The sequence below is a fragment of the Propithecus coquereli genome, unplaced genomic scaffold (assembly GCF_000956105.1).
Source record: "Propithecus coquereli isolate 6110/MARCELLA unplaced genomic scaffold, Pcoq_1.0 Scaffold354, whole genome shotgun sequence".
Taxonomy (NCBI): domain Eukaryota; kingdom Metazoa; phylum Chordata; class Mammalia; order Primates; family Indriidae; genus Propithecus; species Propithecus coquereli.
The window spans coordinates 384,922-404,102 of record NW_012149219.1 but is presented as its reverse complement, the minus strand read 5'-3'; the positions used below and the strand labels follow the sequence as shown (position 1 = coordinate 404,102).

The window sequence follows — 19,181 nt, the reverse complement described above, 5'->3', positions numbered from 1 at the left end:
TGGATGCCTGGCTGGGGCTCTGCTTCCCCAGGCTTTGGCCAGAGAAAGGCACAAGGCTCTCCCCTGGGACCCACCCTGGCTGCCATCCATCTGGAGCTCACGTCCTGGTAGGCTCCACAGACTCGAGAAAGGGTGCCTCCCAGTAGGTGGAGGGGGCCACAGAGCCCACCTGTCAGAAGCAGGGCGCCTGAGTGATAGTAAAAATATCCAGAGCACTGACCAATCAGAATAAATGCTGGTGATAACACAACCAGTGAGGCCATGCTGGTGCACACTTGTGAAATGTCAGCCCCATCAAACACCCCCAAGTCGCTGACCAATCCCAGGTCCTATATACTCGGTATCTAACATCAGTGTTCACACTAGGACATCGGCATCATGCTCTCACTGCCTCCCCTCCCTGGCCCTGCCCAGCTTCCAGTCCGCGGCTCTCTCTGGCCACCCAGGCTAATACAGAGGAATCAAGGAGCCAGGCCCTTCAGAAAATGGACATCGAGGTGCTGTCCCTGCCAGTTCAGCTGCAGTCAAACAACAAAGCCCTCTATCTCTTTGGTTTCTAATCCTAGGCATACACGGCTCCCTAGATCCTGTTGGTCTTCACTTGCTCTTCCCCAAAGCCAAAATGAACTCTCCTAGGGCCTCAGGGATCTCTGGGGAGACACACGAGGTGGGGAGGTGGGGGAGACCCAAACTCAAAGCAGTTACCCCAGGCTTCCCTCTCCCTCCTAAACCTCTCAGCTGCCATTTCTCCTATTCCCAGGCCCTAGGGCATATGAGCAGGCTCTAGGCTGGTGCGCTGGGCCTGCCCCCTGTCCTGGCTGCAACAGCTGGGGGGATGGTGAGGGAGCCCCAGGCGAGCGGCTCATCTTTCTTTCCTCCCTCCGCGGTCGGGCCCTCCTCACACAGCCTCCCTTCTCCGCGAAGGGTGGACACTGAGGCCGGCTCCGACCTGGCTGCTGCCCCCGGCGGCTCAGCGCTCTTGGAGAGCTTGTTCCCACGGCGAAGCTGCTCTCCCTGCCGCATCCCACCGCCAGGTCTGGGAATAAACCAGCCGGGGCCAAACTCGGCCGAACTGCAGGCATTTCCCTACACCCAGTGACGCGTGGGTGGCGTGGCCTGGGCGCCCAGGGTGGTGGCGCTGGGGCCTGGGATCCATCCCTCCTTGGGGAGGTCTCGCTTGGGAGATCCCAGCTACCCGCGCCCTCTGCGCTGGAAACCTGCGGCAGCAGGGACCCATTCCGGTTTATCACCTTAACCACCACGTGAGCTGCAGTTAACTCATGCTAGTTTTGAGCCCGGGGCCTTGTGAAGCGAAACCCTGCAGTTGGTTCTTGAAAATCTTACTTGTTGATGTTCTTCTTGTTACAATTAATATTGACGATTTAATTCTAAAAACATGCACTGCGTTGCATATAACTCACACACACACAAAAATAAAAAATAACAAATTAGAAAGTATTGTTTTGTTTTACTAAAACACCGTAGCCCAGGAAAACATTTTTCTTTGCTCGTGTGGCAGTCAACGTGTTGACGGGAACAAGCGGAAGCCCTGGCAGCACATAATCCCCACCCTCCACGGCGGGCGGGGCGCGCATGCGCGGTGGGGCGGGGCGCGCATGCGCGGGCGCGGCCGGGCCGTAGGGGGCGCCGGCTCGGCGCGGGGAGAAGCCGGCCTCGCTCTCGGGAAAGCTCTTTGCCGGTCCTCGCGAAAGTGCTCTGATACTTCTCCGAGCGGGGCGGAGAGGTCTGGGCCGTTCCCTTTGCCCAGCTGCGGGTCGGAGTGCTGGAAGCTTCCCCGTGCCCAGCACTTGCGGAACCTCTCGCGCTCGCTCAGTGGCCCGGCCGCCGCGGTGACGGGCCGTGAGCCTGGCGTGACCCCGACTGAACACGCCGCTGGCCGAGGAAGCGTCCCGGACCTCGGCTCGTTCCGCCCAGGCCGGAGCGCGGAGTTCGGTGTTTTATTGACACATCCTGCAGCGCTCCCTTGTCCCGCTCTTTCTCGGGACTTCCCTCACCAAACCGCTGTGACAAGTCAGTGGCCTCGGCTCTTTCTTTGTTTTAACATACATTATGTGGGTGTTTGGGGCAAAACTGAGACAGAAAGAGTTCCACTCTCACATCCTGTGGCAACACTGTTCAGAAAAGAAATGTGGCTTCTCCTTCCCTTTTCAGGCAAGGATTAGAAAGTCGGATTGTTCTCAGACCTTGGGTCAACTACAAAACCCAGAGCAGGTCTGCCTTGTGTGATTAGCATTCTTTAGGCAGAGCCAGCTTCAGGAGCTTGTGACCTGTGCAGTCCCAAAAAACCCCAGTTTCAGAAGGGCTCCCCTTGATTTGATACTCTGCTGTCCACATCCTAAAATCCGAACAAGGGACCTTTTTCTGCACGGGCCCTCATGAGTGATGTGGCTGGTGCTGGCGCTAGGTGCTAGGGGTACAGCTGTGGGAAACTCCTTCCTCTGTGTTTACGATCCAGTGCAGACAGATGGGTGCCAGCTCCTTTTAGTCCGGTGCACGAAATGCTTCTGCTCCGAAAGGATTAAACACGCAGGCCTGGCGTTTAACCCTGGCAGGGGTTAGTGAGGGGTAGCCAGGGACGTGGGGAGTGGGGCTGGAGGCGGTTGGTGCGGAAGGAAGAGTAGAAAGTGACAACCCAAAATAAGTGACTGAGGCAAGGACCTCAATCAATGGAGGTTTATTAAGCCTAAGTTGAGGACGCACCTGGGAAAAGCACAAACTGCAGAAGCCCTTTGTGACCTGGGCACTCAGAAGAGGGATTTGGGAACTCAGTATTTAAAGGGCGAGGACGCACAGAAAGAAAAAGGAGGAGGAGGTGGGCAGGGAGGCAAATGGTTACATTCTCGTGAGACTTTAGTTAGTGCCCGGGAAGTCTACCTTTACATAAGGTAAGCTCAATGTTTGAGGAGGGAAAAGGAGTGAAGGAAGAATCAATATGCAGCTGTCCCTGGGCAGGTGGAAGAATGATTGATCTCATCTTGTCTCTGTCGTGCACCTAGGAGGATGAACTTGTAATCAACATTATTAGTGTGGAGTAGAACAGACTTTAGCTTTAGGAGCTAGACTTAGCCCGCAGACTTAAAGTTACAATTTACATGTCCTTGTTTATTGGGGTCCAGCCAGGAATTTCCTTATGAGTGATCTGTGGGGGCAGTACTTGTAGATACCTGAGGCCTTTTACCTTTCCCTGGGAATCTGGCTCATGTATGTTAGTAACGGCGATTCATTTGGAAGGGGGTACTGCATGACTCAGCCTCCAGGCTTGGACTTCCGTTTTACATAAGGAGTTGGCAGGGAGGAGGTGGTCCTGAGATTTTTATTTTCTTTTGCAAAAGGAAGGGGCTTCTAGGTAGAAGGTGGACAGTGTAAAGCTCCAGAGGTATAGAATACCTGATAATAGTCAGAACACTCCAAATAGTTCAGTAGACTGGAGTTGAAGGTTGCTATGGAGTAATGGCGATGAAGGGAGAGGGGAGGGGGTTAAATCAGTAAGTGCCCTGTTAGCTCTCATAGAGAGAGGAGTTTATCGTCAAAGCAGTGGGAAACTACCAGAGCTGATCACAAGACCCATGTCCTCTCCTCCCTGGGCATGCAGCTGGACCACGTGGTCTAGGCTCCTTGCAATCAGGTGTGGCCCTGAGACTGGGGTCTTGCCAGTGGCATGCAGGCAGATGTGCTGTGGGCCATCTCCATGCACAGCCTTCCATGTGCTTTCTTCTTCTGCAGCATCCTTAGAAGGCGGCATTGAATGTGCAAGGATCCAAGGTCTCTGAATCACCACTTAGAACAACCATTTTTGACTTCATGTGAGCAAGAAATAGGTTTCGATTGTGTTAAGCTACTAAAACTGTGGGTTTATGTTGCAGCAGCTAGCATTACCCAGATGTACTTTTAGGAAAGACCGCTCTGCCAGAAATGTGGAAAATGGGTTGGAGGAGGCAAAAAGAGGAAGGCAGACAAGTGAGGATGCTTTTGCTGGAATCGGCTGAGTGGTTCCTATAGGTAGCCCGTAGGCGGCACCAAAATTTATATGATGAAGGGACAAAGGGAAGAAGGTGTCCTGTTGTCCAGCTTGGGTAACTTTGTGGATTTTCTTGCCTTTCAATTTAATGCAACCGATAATTCATAAAAAGTACCAGACTAGGGCTAGGCACCCAGTATGCAGAGGTGATGAAGTGAATCTGATTCCTGCTTTGGCGAATCCAGACCTAAAGCTGAAAGTGAAAGTAGGAGGGTTGGGAAGGTGGGCAGTGATCTCAGCTTTGGATAGGTACGTTGACATAGAGGTTCTCGGGTACTTGGAGGGCTGGAGTGGGCAACTAGGGAAGTGGGTCTGGAGCTCAAGAGGGAGATCCCAGCTGAACAGCCCGGCCTGAAGCTCATCAGCTCTGGCTGGCAGTCAGGCCACTGTAGGAACTGGACCAGCTTGGGTGAGGACCCAGGCCAGCCCTGCAAGGGACGGCAACATTTAAAGAATGGACAGGGGAAAGAGTGGGACAATGAGACTGAGCAAGAGAGGCCAGGAAGGTGGAAGATCCGGCAGGACCCAAGGCAAAACATGTTCTGAGGAAGAAGTCTCCAACAGTGTCAAATAAGACAGGCTGAGAAATCAGTTCTTATTGAATTTAGGAACAAGGAGGGTGGGGTGTTTGTGATCATTTAATGCAACGTGAAGCACAAACCACATTACAGTTGTCTCAGTAAGGAATAAGCATTCACAAAACCTGGAATATAAAAGATTGATAAATTTGAATACATAAAACTCTTAATTTTACATGGTGAAAACACCATAAACAAGGTAAATAATAACAAACTAGGAACATATTTATAATTCATTTCATAGACAAATGGTGAATTTCTTTTTTCTTTTTAGAGATGGGGTCTTGCCACGTTGTCCTGGCTGGAATGCAGTAGCTATTCACAAGTGCTACCACAGCATACTAAAGCCTCAAACTCCTGGGTTCAAGGGATTCTCCTGCCTCAGCCTCTGGAGTAGCTGAGACTACAGGTACGTGCCTCCATAATTGATTCAATTTCTTTAATATATAAAATGCTCCTACTCATCCATACATAATAGACCTACAACCCTAGAGAAAAAATATGGCCAAATTATTTGAAGTCAGTTCACAAAACAGGAAATAAAGATGACTCTTAAACATAGGAAAAGATGGAAATAAGCCTAACTTGAGAAAAGAGGAAGGTCAATGTTCAACTGCCATCGTCATTAAAAACTCTTGTAAATACCAAGGATAAAAAAATATTTTGAAAAACTGTTTATATGGATTTTATTTCAATTTCAATACCGTGCCACTCAGTATCATACATATGGTTGTATCCTGGAATTCTTCTTTCTTTAAATTATGTGCAGATTACAGAATTAGATTTTCCTTATTAAAAATTTAAATGTTACAGAAACATGGAGAGCAAAAAATGGAAGTTTTCGTCCCACATCCCCTTCCCCAAACGTATGCCTGAGATAACCTCTGTTAGCAGTGAAGGGTGTAGCCTTTTAAACCTTTCCCCAGGGATTTGCATACATAAATTTACATATACATATGCAGGCTTTTGTACACATGGATGAGATCACATTATACACATTGTATTCCAAGTTACATTTTTCACTTAATTTGTTTTCATGATCTTTTACAGAAGATATAGGCATAAATTTTTTTAAAAAATTCTGCATAGTATTCCATGATATAAATTAATTAAATTTTTCTCCTATTAAGGGAAAAATAAAACTGAACTAATTCCTATTCATTTTCTTTTTTCTCTCTCTCCCTCCTTTCTTTCCTTTCTTCCTTCTTCCTTTCCTTTCCTTTTTTTTGCTATTCCAAATTAATGCTAACTGTATACTTAGAAATGGTTAAGACGGTAAATTTTATATATTTCACCACCATTATTATAAAAAAATAAAAATAACTCTGTAAAACTGCCTTATATTTTATATTACATATTATATTTATATATATTTTCAAATGCTGCAGAGAAAAACTTGGAATATAGCTAAGCATGTATACAGATATTTCTGTGGATCAGGCACTTATAAGTGCAAACACCAGTCCAAAAGGAATATTCACTTAAAATTGAAAGACTCTGATCAATTCCCCCCAAAAGCCTTGATCCACACTCCCGCACAGTGTGACAGTGCCCGTTTTCTCATGTGTGCCCCAATACTGGATATTACCAGCCTAAATTAAAACAAAGAGCAGCACAGGAGTGCCCATGATGATCGCACACCCTGTCTCAGAAAGCCTGGTAATGCAAAAAGGACAAAGACAAAACAAAAAAGAAACAGAAAACAGAAACAAGAGGTGCAATAATTAGAAGGATGTTCTCTCTCTTATTTGTACAGATAATTACATATCTAATAAAGATCATTTGGCTATCATGTAACCATATAGCAAAAACCCCAAGAGAATTTATTGAAAACTCTTAAGCTACCAAAAGAGTACACCAAATTGGTCATACAAGAGATAAATGCATAAATTTCAGAGGTTTACTTATATGCTACCATAACCAGGTAGGGGGAAATGCTCTTGGTTACAGTAGTTACAATGGACAAAAAAATTTAGAAATAACCATACTGAGAAAAACAAAAACTGTGTGGGGCAAAAAAAAAAAAAAAAACATTTAAAAGAGGTTTTAATAAAAATATACTTAAAAGGATTTGAATAAATGGAGACTACTCTCATTTTCCTGAATGAGAAAACTAAACATTGTAAATAGATCAATTTACCCAAGTAATGTTTTGCTTAATGTCATGCTAACCCCTCCCCCCCAAAAAAATCCCAGTTAAAAAAAATTTTTGATATTGAAAAATTATTCTGAAGATCATCTGGAAGAATAAAGATGAAAAAACAGGTATGAACCTTGGGGAAAACGTATTATTTTACAAATAATATCCAAAAATTGGCTATTTGTAAATCAAATTATGTTTTCTCCTGAATGTCAATAATGCAAAAACAAATTCCACATGGATGAAATAGTTAAATCATTTAAGACAATAAAAGTTTAGAATAAAAAATAACTGACGATTTAACTACTTTCTCAATGGGAAAGTACTTCTAAGAATGAAAGCAGTATCAGAAATCACAAAGGGAAAAACCTAGATTTGACTACAGGGGAAGAAAAAAAACCATTTATTAACAAAACATCATAACAAAATTTAAAAGCCAGTAACAGAATGAGTAAAAAATATAAGAGGGGGATAATATCTTTAACAGGCAAAGAGATATGTAAAAATTAATAAAATGAACCACCACACAGAAAAGCAGGTGTGTGGACAATTCATAGAAGAGGAAATTCAAGAACCAATAAACACATGAAAAAGCTTTCACCAATAATAAAAGAAATGCAACTGGCGTGTATCTTTGTGTAATACACAATGTTGCAGATGTTCATCATTTACATAAAAGGTGCTGAACTGTGTGCCCATTGCCACGGCTTTTTCCCTCAGCATCACCTGTCCACGAGAGTGGATGTCTCACCTGGTTTGCATCGTACTTTCTAACTCCTACATAGGAAATGCTAGTAAAAAACACAAGGAGATACCACTGTACACTGACTAGGATGGCCATAACATATTTTTTAAAAAAGGAAAAGAAAAATAATAAGTGTTGGTGAGGATATGGAGAGAAATTGGAACTCCCACACATTGCTGGTGGGAATGTAAGATGGTTCAGCAACTGTGGGAAACAGTTTGGCTGTTCCTCAAAAAGTTAAACATAGAATGACCATATGACCCAGCAATTCCACTCCTAGATATATACCCAAAAGATAGAAAACAGGTATTCAGACAAATACACGTACACGGATGTTTATAGCAGCGCTATCACAATAGCCAACAGGCAGAAACAATCCAAATGCCCATCGATGGATGAGTAGATAAACAGTTTGTGCTACAATCACATAAGAGAAAATTATTTAGCCGTAAAAAGGAATGAAATACTGATCGATACAAGCTACAACCTAAATGAACCACAGAAACTGAAGCTAAATGAAAGCAGCTAGACACAAAAGGTTATATAGGATTCAATTTATATGAAGTACCCACAATCGGTACGTCCACAGAGACAGTGAAGCAGACTGGTGATTACCGGGGCTGGAGGGAGGGGACACTGGGGAGTGACTGCTTAACGGGTACAGGCTTTCCTTGTGGGGTGGTGAAAAATTTTTTGGAACTAGACAAAGGTGGTGATTGCACAACATTGTTAACATACTAAATGCCACAGAACTGTTCACTTTAAAATGGTTAATTTAATGTTACAGGAATTTCACCTCAATAAAAAAGATTCTAAAAAGGAAAACCAGCGAAGTCAGTAATATCTAGCCACTAAAAAATGTAACATGGCTCATCTGTGATCAACTTACTTATTACTGCACTGTAAGCGGCACGCTGAGCGGAACTGTGTATAGCGGGACTATGTACGTATGCTCTGTAGTCCCAGTGCTTGGCGAACATACGGCCTCGTGAGGGGACTTTCCGAAGTACACAGAAAAATTAATAAATAAAGCTACCGCCGTGAGAGTAGGGCATTCAAAGATGTGCATCTGGTTATGGAGAAAATGAGAAGTTTCTTAAATAAGGCATTTGAAATGAGCTTTCAGAGTTGAATGGAATTTTTACTGTTAGAGGTGGACAAATACGGTAACATGAAGAAAGTTGTGATCCCTGAAAGGGTAAGTTTAAAGACATTACCTAGTCCAATCTGGTTATTGTAAAAGCTACACAAGTTAGGCACAGATATTAAAGACCAAGCGTCAAAACACCATGACTGGCCCGGCGCGGTGGCTCACGCCTGTAATCCTAGCTCTCTGGGAGGCCGAGGCAGGAGGACTGTTTGAGCTCAGGAGTTCGAAACCAGCCTGAGCAAGAGCGAGACCCCGTCTTCTACTAAAATTAGAAAGATATTAATTGGACAACTAAAAAAAATATATATATATATAGAAAAAATTAGCCGGGCATGGTGGCGCATGCCTGTAGTCCCAGCTACTCGGGAGGCTGAGGCAGGAGGATTGCTTGAGCCCAGGAGTTTGAGGTTGCTGTGCGCTAGGCTGACGCCAGGGCACTCTAGCCCGGGCAACACAGTGAGACTCTGTCTCAAAAAAACAAAACAAAACAAACACCATGACTTTTTCCCCTTTGCATCCCCAAGTACCTAATGCAGTGTTTGGCACATACTTGGTGATTGGTAAAAGTGAAAGATAAAATATAAATGTGCATTAAAGAAACTTTTTTAAAAGTCCAAGCACCAGGAAAACTATAAAACAGTAGTACTACCTAGCAGCATCTGTGGCTATTGAGACAGTCAGGTTAAAGCAAGTATGCAACAAGTTTTGAAGTACCAGGAAAGCACAGTGAACTAAAGTGAATTGCAAGTGGAATTCCAGAAAAACTTTGCATGCCATCCTCTGCTATTTGGGATACATTCTGAATACAGCAGAGGATCATTGAGGTCTGTTCTATTACTGCAAGACCATGGCTAAGAGGCATAAATGAGCAGCCCGCGCACGCGCAGTGTGGAGCATGATGTCAGTGAGGACTCTGCCCTCACGTTTGCACTCAGCTTTCTCGGCCCATCCTCACGGAGCTGCAGAGGGGCACCTGGGGACACTCAAAGGGGGAAGCTCCGGTGTGCACAGTAAGTGCACCCCTCGTGGAGTGCACGCCCCTTATGGAGATGAGAACCTGCCGCAGAACAGAAGGCAGTTGGCTTTGTTGTGCCGAATGAAGAAAAGGAAGGGGTGGTCGGCGCAGAACCGCGGCCCGGATTCCATGCAGCACTCCACAACCAGCATGGCCGAGGCCGCCGCGGCCTCTGTGCCCTCTTCGTTCACCTCCACCAAACTCCTGTGCACAAACTTGGACAGACACAGGTCTCTCTCCGCCGACATTGCCAAGTCAGCCTTGCCCCGCTGAAAGACATCTACCATTCCCAAACGCTGAAGCACAGATTCCATGTCGTAATCCTCCTGCAGTTTAAATTTTGGAAGGAAAACCTCAACTTCTGTACTCTCCATTGAGTCTGGCTTGGTCCAGGCTGTGAATTTCTCAAAAGTGAGATTTTCCTCCACCTGAAAGGCCAGAATCAGACTTTCAGATGCAGACCGCAGGGCACACCCGCGCACCGCACGGCACACCCGCGCACCGCACCCTCCCTCCCCCGCGGACGGGCGTGGCCTGTTCACGCATCTGCCAGGGAGCTGGCGAGCTCCCCTTCTTGTCCCATGTGCTGTTCCACACACAGGGGGACACCAGGCAGCCTAGCGGGGAAAGTCTGTGGCTGTCCTCGCCTTACCCAACAACTTCCAAGACATCTTTCACTCTGACAAATGTCAGTGCCCAGATGACTATGCCTTTTTCTTTTAAACTATGCTTATTCTTGAAGACAATAAACCATCGCTGGCAAGGAAAAAGACTGGAAAAGAAAGGGCTCTTGGCGTGAGTCACCCCAGGAGCGGAATCTACCCCAGGGGGGATCTTGCTGCGGTTTCTGGAGAAGAGGGGTCACAGTTAGGGAGGCGGACGGAGTAGGCCCCGCGCTGCACTCCTGCCATTTGGGGGATGGGGATCTCGCCCTGGGGATCACGCTGGCGGGAAGCCAGGAGGGCGGAGCCGAGCGCTGGGCTTCGCACCGCACCTGGGGGCCGCCGTCCCCCCACCCAGCCGTGCTAAGTGCAAAGTCCAGACTTCCTCATTCTCCGTTTCAGAGATTTTTTTTAGATTTTAAAGTGTAATGCTAATAATGGCTACAGTCACGGGTCACATTACAGGGTTTGCTGTTTGCCAGCCCCCATTCTAGCGAGAAGCCAGAGGCCGCGGCCGCGTGGGGGCCTCACCGAGCGCAGCTCCACGCCGTCGTCGGGCAGCAGCACCAGCAGGCTCAGCTCGGCGCCCGCGTAGGGCAGCTCGAGCACCTGCGCGCGCGCCTCGCCCACGTGGGCGATCTTGCACGTGGCTTCCTGGAACATCATCTGCACCGGCCTCTGCTCCTCCTGGCGGGTTAAAGCACACCACTGAAAGGCGGTGAGAACTTCCCAGGGGCGCCACTCGCCCCCAGGGCTGTTCCCAGCCGCGCGATGGAAACCGTGCTCGCGCTGCAGTGAACGCAGAAATGTCAGCAGCTCCTTCTATCAGCAGGCCTTCGCTGGAAGCAGACACAGGACTAGCTTGGGAAAGGTTTATTCGACAAAATAAAACGTGGGTCTGCATCTTCCAGAGGAAGAAGGCAGATTTTCCTCATTTAAAGTATGCTCCACCAATATATCCAAAGGAAACAATTTGAAATTAAATAGAAAATTATTTTATTTAATTAGAAAAAAATTGTATGAAGTGGGATGAAATTTGTAGTTTCACAGTGGTGTGACTGGTAGTATAGATGGATACGTCCCCTCAGACAGAATAAAGGACCACAAATATCTTCATGTATTTTAACCCAATTGTTTCAATTCTAATATTCTGTTCTAAGGAAATAATTTTTTAAAAATACGGAAGAGTACATGATTGCAGAAGTGAATTGAACTATTAAATTTATTAAATCAATTTTTAAAAATGGATATAGACCATCTATTATACAAATTAAAATAGTTACAAAATCAATGTTAGAAAAAGTTTCCTTCTCACCCTACCTTTGCAACTAGAGAATTGATTCTCTTAACAGTTATCTGAAGTACACCTTATTAAAAAAGGAGGGGCCAGGTTGTTACTTGTACAAGTTTTCTAATTGCATTAAAATGGTATTTTTTAGAGGCTGGAGGACTTGGGAAACTTATTCTAATGCTTGGTTTAATTGAAGTTTTGCTTTGATGTCAAGACGAAGGTCTTTGTCACTCAGTTTTATTATTAGAAAGCTGTAAGTACTGAATTAATGATAATAATTTAATTAACAATTGAAATCAATACTTATTTTAACTTTTTAGAAAACTGAATAAAGAAATGTGTCTTCACATTCTCTCCGTCTACCCCCCCCCAATACATATCACACCACCTCAGCCTGTTTTCTTGCTTTCTAGCCAAGCAACTTGAGCTTAAAGGAGACTCTTTAGTTTCCAGCACTAGGTGTCAGCAATGGTTTCTGGGAAATTACCAGAGGTGGTAAGAGCAGTGATGAAATGCAAAAAATTATAGGCAACAAATACCTTTTATTCTTTAAATTTTTTCTACTGAGTGTAAAAATTCATTCAGAAATATGTTAAGTTTCAAATTATTTTTAACCAGTCATTTATGCACTTACAAAGTCAAACTTTTCCATTTAATTTCTTTATCAAACTAGCACGATTTCTTAAGGCTCCCCCCTACCTGGTTTATTTTAAAAGGCATTTCTTTGGTGCATGTTTTGTCAAACTGCTCGTTCCACCTTCCTTTGAAGTAGATGGCGTTGACAAGAACCAGCCTGGTGTGTGCATCAATCGAGTTACCCGGCAACAACTCTTCAATTTTACCTTTCAAGAAAAGTAGAGACTGCATTCAGTTGTCTTTTTAATAAAAATCTGATTAATAAACTGTGATACAATGTATTGGCAGATCCTAGATTATTAGTCGAGAATCAAACATTCTGTTTTCAAGTTTGCTGAGTTTGGGTTGTTATGTGCAGAAATAAAAAACGACACATACGAGTGGTATTCGTGGCTACTGCACCTTGGGAACATCCACCAAGTGGAGGATGGTGAAAGACTCCTAAGTCACTCAAGGAAACCAGAGAGAATATAAAAACTACACCAGGACGGAGAGAACAAGACAAGCGGGATATGAGAGACGGGCTGGACGGGTGCGATTTATCTCACACAGTTAAATGGATGTTGGATCTAACCCTCCGTGGTCACGCTCAGTTCTGACACACCATGACGACACGTGGACACGTCAGAGGTAGCCAGAATGGAGGGCTTGAAGGGGAGACGGTTGGCAAGGGACACATGGGGAGTTTCTGGAAGCCTCTGGAAGAGATATTACTACTGGATTCTCTGCACAAAGCACCAGGCATCTCCGGAAAAGAGAATGTGGGCAGGTGAAGATACCCGCTTCTTCCTCTGGAGATCAAGTGGTACCTTTCCAATGAACTAAGAGCATTCCTGCTAATTCACTGTCTCAAGAAGGCACGAGGGCTAGAGATTCCAAGATGAAACGAGGGAAACAGTTGCTAAAATCTTTAAAGGAAGACTACCTCTCATTCTTTACTATCTCATTGATTAACAGAAATAGAAATATTCCTAGTGGTACTAAGTAAGCATCACTGGTGCAGAAGAGTCTGAATGGTTCAAACATCAGCCTGTCCTTGATCTTGGGGGCCAAGGTAAGAACACGTCACTGTCTGAAATGGAAACAAATAAGTTTCAACCCCAAATAGGGGGCGTTTTCATTCTGTGGAACTGATCAGCCCCAAGAGAGTGTCTTCAGTTGACCAGCCAAGTCTAGGTATGAAGTCTAATTCAGGGAGCTGGAGCGAAAGACATGAAGGAGACAGAAGCAACCTTAACAGGTAAAGGTGATGAGGGCCCCAGGATCTAGGAAGACGGACCCAAGTGTACGACTCAGGGAAGATCTGTCCAACAGTCTCCTCCTCACAGAGATGATGGAGTCACACGGCATGTTTACGTTACAGGACAGTGAAAGTGTGTTTTCATGTAAGTTATTAAACTGGAAATCTGGCTTGAGTTTCTTTTGACCTTTGTATCAGCCACTCTCTGGTCCTGGCAGAATAGACAAAATTAAATCTCTGTTGTTGAAAACCTAAGGATCTGATCAGAACCTTTATGAGTCCACCAAAGTTCAATATGCCATGAGACCCAGCCAGCCAACAGCGCTCCGACCACCTGAAACACCAGTGAGAGCGGAGGGGCGAGGAGGGGAGATGAAGGGGAGGAGGGAGAGGAGGGGGAGATGAAGGAGGAAGAGGTGGGGGTGGGGCTGGGGAGGAGGGTGGAATTACTTGTAATTCTGACCTTCAGTCTTTTTTGAGACCCAAGTGTTGATGTGTCTCCTGGACTCTTCTGCAGCTTTGACAAAAGAAAGCTGCTTCAGCTCAGCATGATAGAACTGAAGACAGGACTCCTTAAAGGGCTTTAGGGAGAGAAGCGTTCAGCGAGGCTGCATGGCTAAATGAGATGTCAGCAAGCTTCCCCAAACTCTAAATATTCTATCCTTTTCTTAAATATAAAGAATATATGTATCTCTTAAAAAGTGACATTTTACTAGATGTTAAAATATCAGAGTTTGTAAACAGGTACAGACTTAGCCCTGAATAACAGGAAATGAATTTTAGGAATAGTCAAATTTTAAATAATGCAAGATATAATTATACAATGTGGTCTTTTAAAAAAAAAGTTTACCATAAATTTCTCAATTTCTCTAGTCTTTCTCACAGACTCTACATCACCAGGCGTTTTGAATACAAACTTCTATTGTTCTATTGATTCACTTACTGCAAGGAATTTACAAGTCTTCTCTCCAAAGAGCCTGTTGGCTGTTCTAAGCAAGTACTGGGTGCCAGGCTTGTTCACTTCGGTGAGAAGCGACTGGAAACCCTGATGAATGTCTTTCTCTGTGTTTAAAGAAAGCACCTGTTGAGAAAAATAATTCAAAAATTATCAATAAAGTGCTTTGGTCTCAGAAAAAATTGCAAGCACAATTTTTTTCTCAAATATCTGACAAAATTTTCTTTTGAAAGAAGGCTGTTTTTATTTGAATGGGGTACTTCATGCATCCTAGAGAAGCGACAATGTCAGGGTGGTGGAGAGGACAGAGCAGACACAGAAAGCAGGTGAGGAAACGATTTGGCTATTCTGCCTGAATGGTCTCTTTTGTTTAAAGATGAGTCACAGGCAAAAATGACAAGGGTGAGAGAGGTCCAGAAATAGGGCTATGATAAAACCCTGCCTCCCAAAGGAAGCAAAAATGGGACCTAAATAGAGGGAAACTTACCTCTAAAATTTATTTTTTTAAAAAAAGATGCAGTTAAAAGCACCAAAAATGGGCAGAAATACAATCATAATAGGACTATTCAAAAGAAAATAACGGTATAAAATAGTAATATGATTAATAATTAGACTAAAACATAGTTACTAAAATCATATACTAGAAAGACAATATATGTATATATTTTTAAATCTTACTTTAATATTTCAAAATGATCCATCATATATTAGCCCATAAGAAAAGTCTCCATCAATACAAAAATCATACAGGTTATATTCTCTGACCTCAGTATAGTAACTAGAAATCAATATTTTAAATAACATACCAACATGGAAATCACTCTTCTAAATACTATTGAAAACACTTCTAAATAAATAATTCTTCTAAATAACAACTAAAGTGCTCTTCTAAACAAATAATGCTTCTAAATAGTTATTAAAGATACTCTTCTAAGTATAATAACTATATGATTTACAAAATAATCAAAATAGAAGTGACATATATTAGATCAAAAGGTTAGGCCAAAAATAAGTAAAAACATAGCATTAGTTGTTTTTAATATTACCTAGGTAATGAAATGATAAAACTTTCAACTTATGATGTAAGAAAAGGCACAGAAAAATCCCTAAGGAATTTAGAGAAAAACAGGAAATGGTCAACGGATCCAAAAGCTGGTTCTTTAAAAGAAAACACACATACATACAAAATAGACAACCATCCAGCAATGTAAAAAAAATAACAAAAAGCACCCCAAAGGAAAGTTATAAATGAAAAAGCTTACAGAAATGGATACAAAGGAAATGTTAAAATAATGGAAACTATGTAGAATTGTTTTCAGCAAAGTATGGATTATAAATTACCGAATGAAAGTCAAAAATATGAATATACCAGTGACAATGAAGAAACAAAAAAATGGAGAACTATTTCATAAAAGGTATGCTCTTTTAAGAGAATCAGTTTCTAACATTTTCTAATATTAAAGAAATTTATATTTCTTATGCAATACGCACTGTTCTATAACAGGGGAAAAAAAGAAAGCTACTAAATTCATTTTATAAAGCTCATAGATTATGGGTAAGAAAACCTGTCAAAAATAGAACAAAAACGAAAGCTAAGACCAATTTCACTTAAGCCTGTAATACCACTGTTACTACTAATAGCTAACATATGTTGAGCATTTTTTAACACGGATAGTCTCACTGAATCCTCACATTAATTGAAAGAACATTTATGAAAGTAAAGACACAGTATGCTCACCAAGTGTACACGCTAAAGCTACACTGGGGGGAACAGGATTGGAAGAAATGCTTGACATCATCAAGGGTGGTTGTCTCTGCGTGGGGGAGCCACAAGGATTTCTGTCCTCCCTGCTACTTTCATCTTTTAAGATATTTTGTAGTTTTTTAAAATTGGCTCTTACCACTCATATAATGAAGGAAAACCAAATTATTTTCTTTTCTTTACAGAAGTAATCAAGTTAGACAAATGATTTGGTAAAACATTTCTGCTGCTATTACAACTTCCCTTCAGGTTACAAGTAGAATGTACTCAGCACACTGAGTGTTTCGTTAGTATCTAGGAGGCGTGGACGGCTCTCAATATCGTACCTCAGAAAGCAACCAATTTTGGTGCTCTCAAAAAAAAAAAGCTCCCTATAAGGGTTTATCAGTGAGCCTAAAACACAGAAAAAGACCATAAATATTTAATCATAAAGAACTTCAAAGAATCAAAATGGTGTCACTAATGTTAAAACAACAACAAAAATCCCCTGACAAACAGAGCTAGGGAAGGCCATGAAGAGAGAGTTCTCACACTTGTATGCCTGATAACAAAACTTCACAGAAGACTGTAAAAACCACAACTTTGCCCAAAGGCCATCACATCGTTACACAAAAAAATACTTCTACAAGGACATCAGCCCAGGAACTGCCTGTCCAACCTCCAACTGGCATAACCTTTGTTATTGATCTTCGTAGCCAAGGATAATTATTTCAAAACAATTATGTAATCCTCCTCATGTTTTCCTTTAAAAATCTGCTTTCCTTTAACTCCCTGAATATGTACATAGCTTCCTATGGCATGCATATTCCCACTGCAATGCCGTATGCCAAATAAACTTCTTTTCTTTTAGAGCCTCTCTCCATTTGTTACTTAGGTTGACACCCTCTGCACATAAACCCTTCACTCACTCACACAGTGAGCTGGGAATTGATTAAATGAGTCATCATTATTGAAAACGGTCCTCAAGGGAAAAGAAAGTCATATTGAAACAAAGAGCCGCTATGAGTAACTCTCCTACCACGAAGGTGTGTTCAGGGGCCCCAGCTTAGCGATGGGGCTTTTAGGTTTCATCTCAGGCAGGTGTCTCCTACCCTCTCTAGAAACCCCTGAGGACAGGGACCGAGCCTGAACCATTTTCAGAGGTGCACTGGATGTTGGGTGAGCGGAGCTAACAGAGCATTCGCAGTCTGTGCCCATAAGGAAGGGGACGCCTCTGACCCCGCCTTTGTATATTTCTGTTTCTGCCCTGGCTGAGCTAGGAAGGCACCTGGGTATAGAAATGAAGTGAAACAGGTATTCCTCACAAAGTCTCTCCAAAAAAGAGATCTTAGCAACTTATGTTTCAAATCATTTCCAGGATCATTTCCTAAACAGAGATGAAATGCTAGGATAAGATTTTGACAGCCTTTTCTAGGTTATTAACTGAGGAAACTCCCCACCCCGGAAAAAAGAAGAAAATCTCAGTGGAGTAAATTCCCTGTCTCCCTTCCTGCAGTTGGTCCCCCTCCGTCGAACTGCTGTGTGCACACACAGGCACCGCGGCCGCCCTCCTTCCTCAGACTTCTGGAGCATGAATGTGAAGCTCTTGACCCACACATGGTGCAGGCCGGTCCCCCTCCTGAGCAACGGCCCAGCTTACCTGGGCCATCTGGGCCGCAGTGCTTCCCTTTGCCCCCAGGAGGACCATGGCCAGGGCAGAGGAGATGCTCATGGGAGAATAAAACACGTTGTGCGAAGGGTTGTCTTGACAGAGTATCTTTAAAAGCCTAATGGCAAAGGTGCCATTTGCTTCAGTGAGAGTTTCCATGACGCAGCTCCTAGAAACCAAGAACAGAGAGAGATGCTGCTTCAACATATCCCTGAATGTTACTGACTTAGTACGTAGCAATTTTGGAATTGTACTTTTTTGTTTTCACGTCAAAGCTCACAAATATTTCAAATTGGAGGAAAATCCATTTTCTGTTGGTCTCCATCCAAAAATGAAATCCAAATTTTAAGGTAATTAGCTAAGTGTAGTGACCATGGCAAATCAAACCAGCTGGAAAGCTTCAAGAATATCAACAGCACTGGCTTGCCTGCCAGACACACACACACACACACACACACACACACACACGAACACATACAGGACACGCGCACACACACAGGACACAGCTGGGAGCGGCGAACTCCCGTCCTCTCCCACAAGGACCAGCTCCTCCCAGCGGAGGAGGAAACCCAGAGTGATAAATGTGTAGGTTCTCTAGCCTGGCTGTGGAAACACTGTGCTTATTCTTGCCTGCATTTATGAAGAGTCCTCCTGAGGTTTTCAAATGGACACCAGGCTGTGGCCTGTTTGTCAGCCGATATGCAAAAGATACTGAGATGCTGAATCAGAATCGGACGGCTGTGAGGCAAGCGTCTGTCACCCACAATGGCTGCTCAGTGGGTGACAGCTGGGGGAGAGCCAGTCTGCTCTTTGAGCACCCTCACCTCCCAGGAGAAAAGCCCAGCTCCAGGCCTACTCTGTTGACATCCCAGAACCCAAATCAGAGTTCCCAAACGTCGCTATCTTCTGGACATCATGTCATCTTCGAACATTGGAATCGAGGCTGAGACAGCTGTGTGGGGTTTTTTTTGCTTCGTTCTGTTTTGTCTTCAATGTTCTAGCTAACTCAGAAATGTGGGTTTGGGAGCTTTACTCATTAGTCCCACCAAAAGCCACGAGAGTAGACTGCGCTTGAGAGGAAGGGACTCATCCCTGCAGAATGCCAGAACAGAAAGGCAAGAAAGAACAGCCAAAGGTGAGGCAGTAAAACCAGCAAGAACAAGGAGGCAGGAGCTGTGAAGCCAGTGGAGGCCAAAGTGTGAGTGCGGGTGGGCAGGTGTGTTGGCCACATACCTGAAACCCAGCGCACACCTGCCACCACCCCAGACCACAGTTCCCAGTGTCCTTGGTAATGAGACCCTCACTCGCCCAGCTGCTCCC

The 19,181-nt window shown here is 44.0% G+C and overlaps 1 protein-coding gene across 1 annotated transcript; it reads right to left on the bottom strand.

Moving 5' to 3' along the window:
* Positions 1-9,243: 9,243 nt before the first annotated feature.
* On the bottom strand, positions 9,244-18,120 carry SERPINB9 (serpin peptidase inhibitor, clade B (ovalbumin), member 9). The gene is made up of 6 exons (XM_012651387.1): positions 17,853-18,120; positions 14,440-14,577; positions 13,960-14,077; positions 12,320-12,462; positions 10,861-11,016; positions 9,244-10,095 (listed from the first exon to the last, which is right to left on the bottom strand). The coding sequence occupies exons 1-6, from the start codon at positions 18,066-18,068 to the stop codon at positions 9,694-9,696; spliced, it is 1,173 nt and encodes a 390-aa protein (XP_012506841.1). The 5' UTR covers positions 18,069-18,120; the 3' UTR covers positions 9,244-9,693.
* Between the last annotated feature and the right edge of the window lie 1,061 nt (positions 18,121-19,181).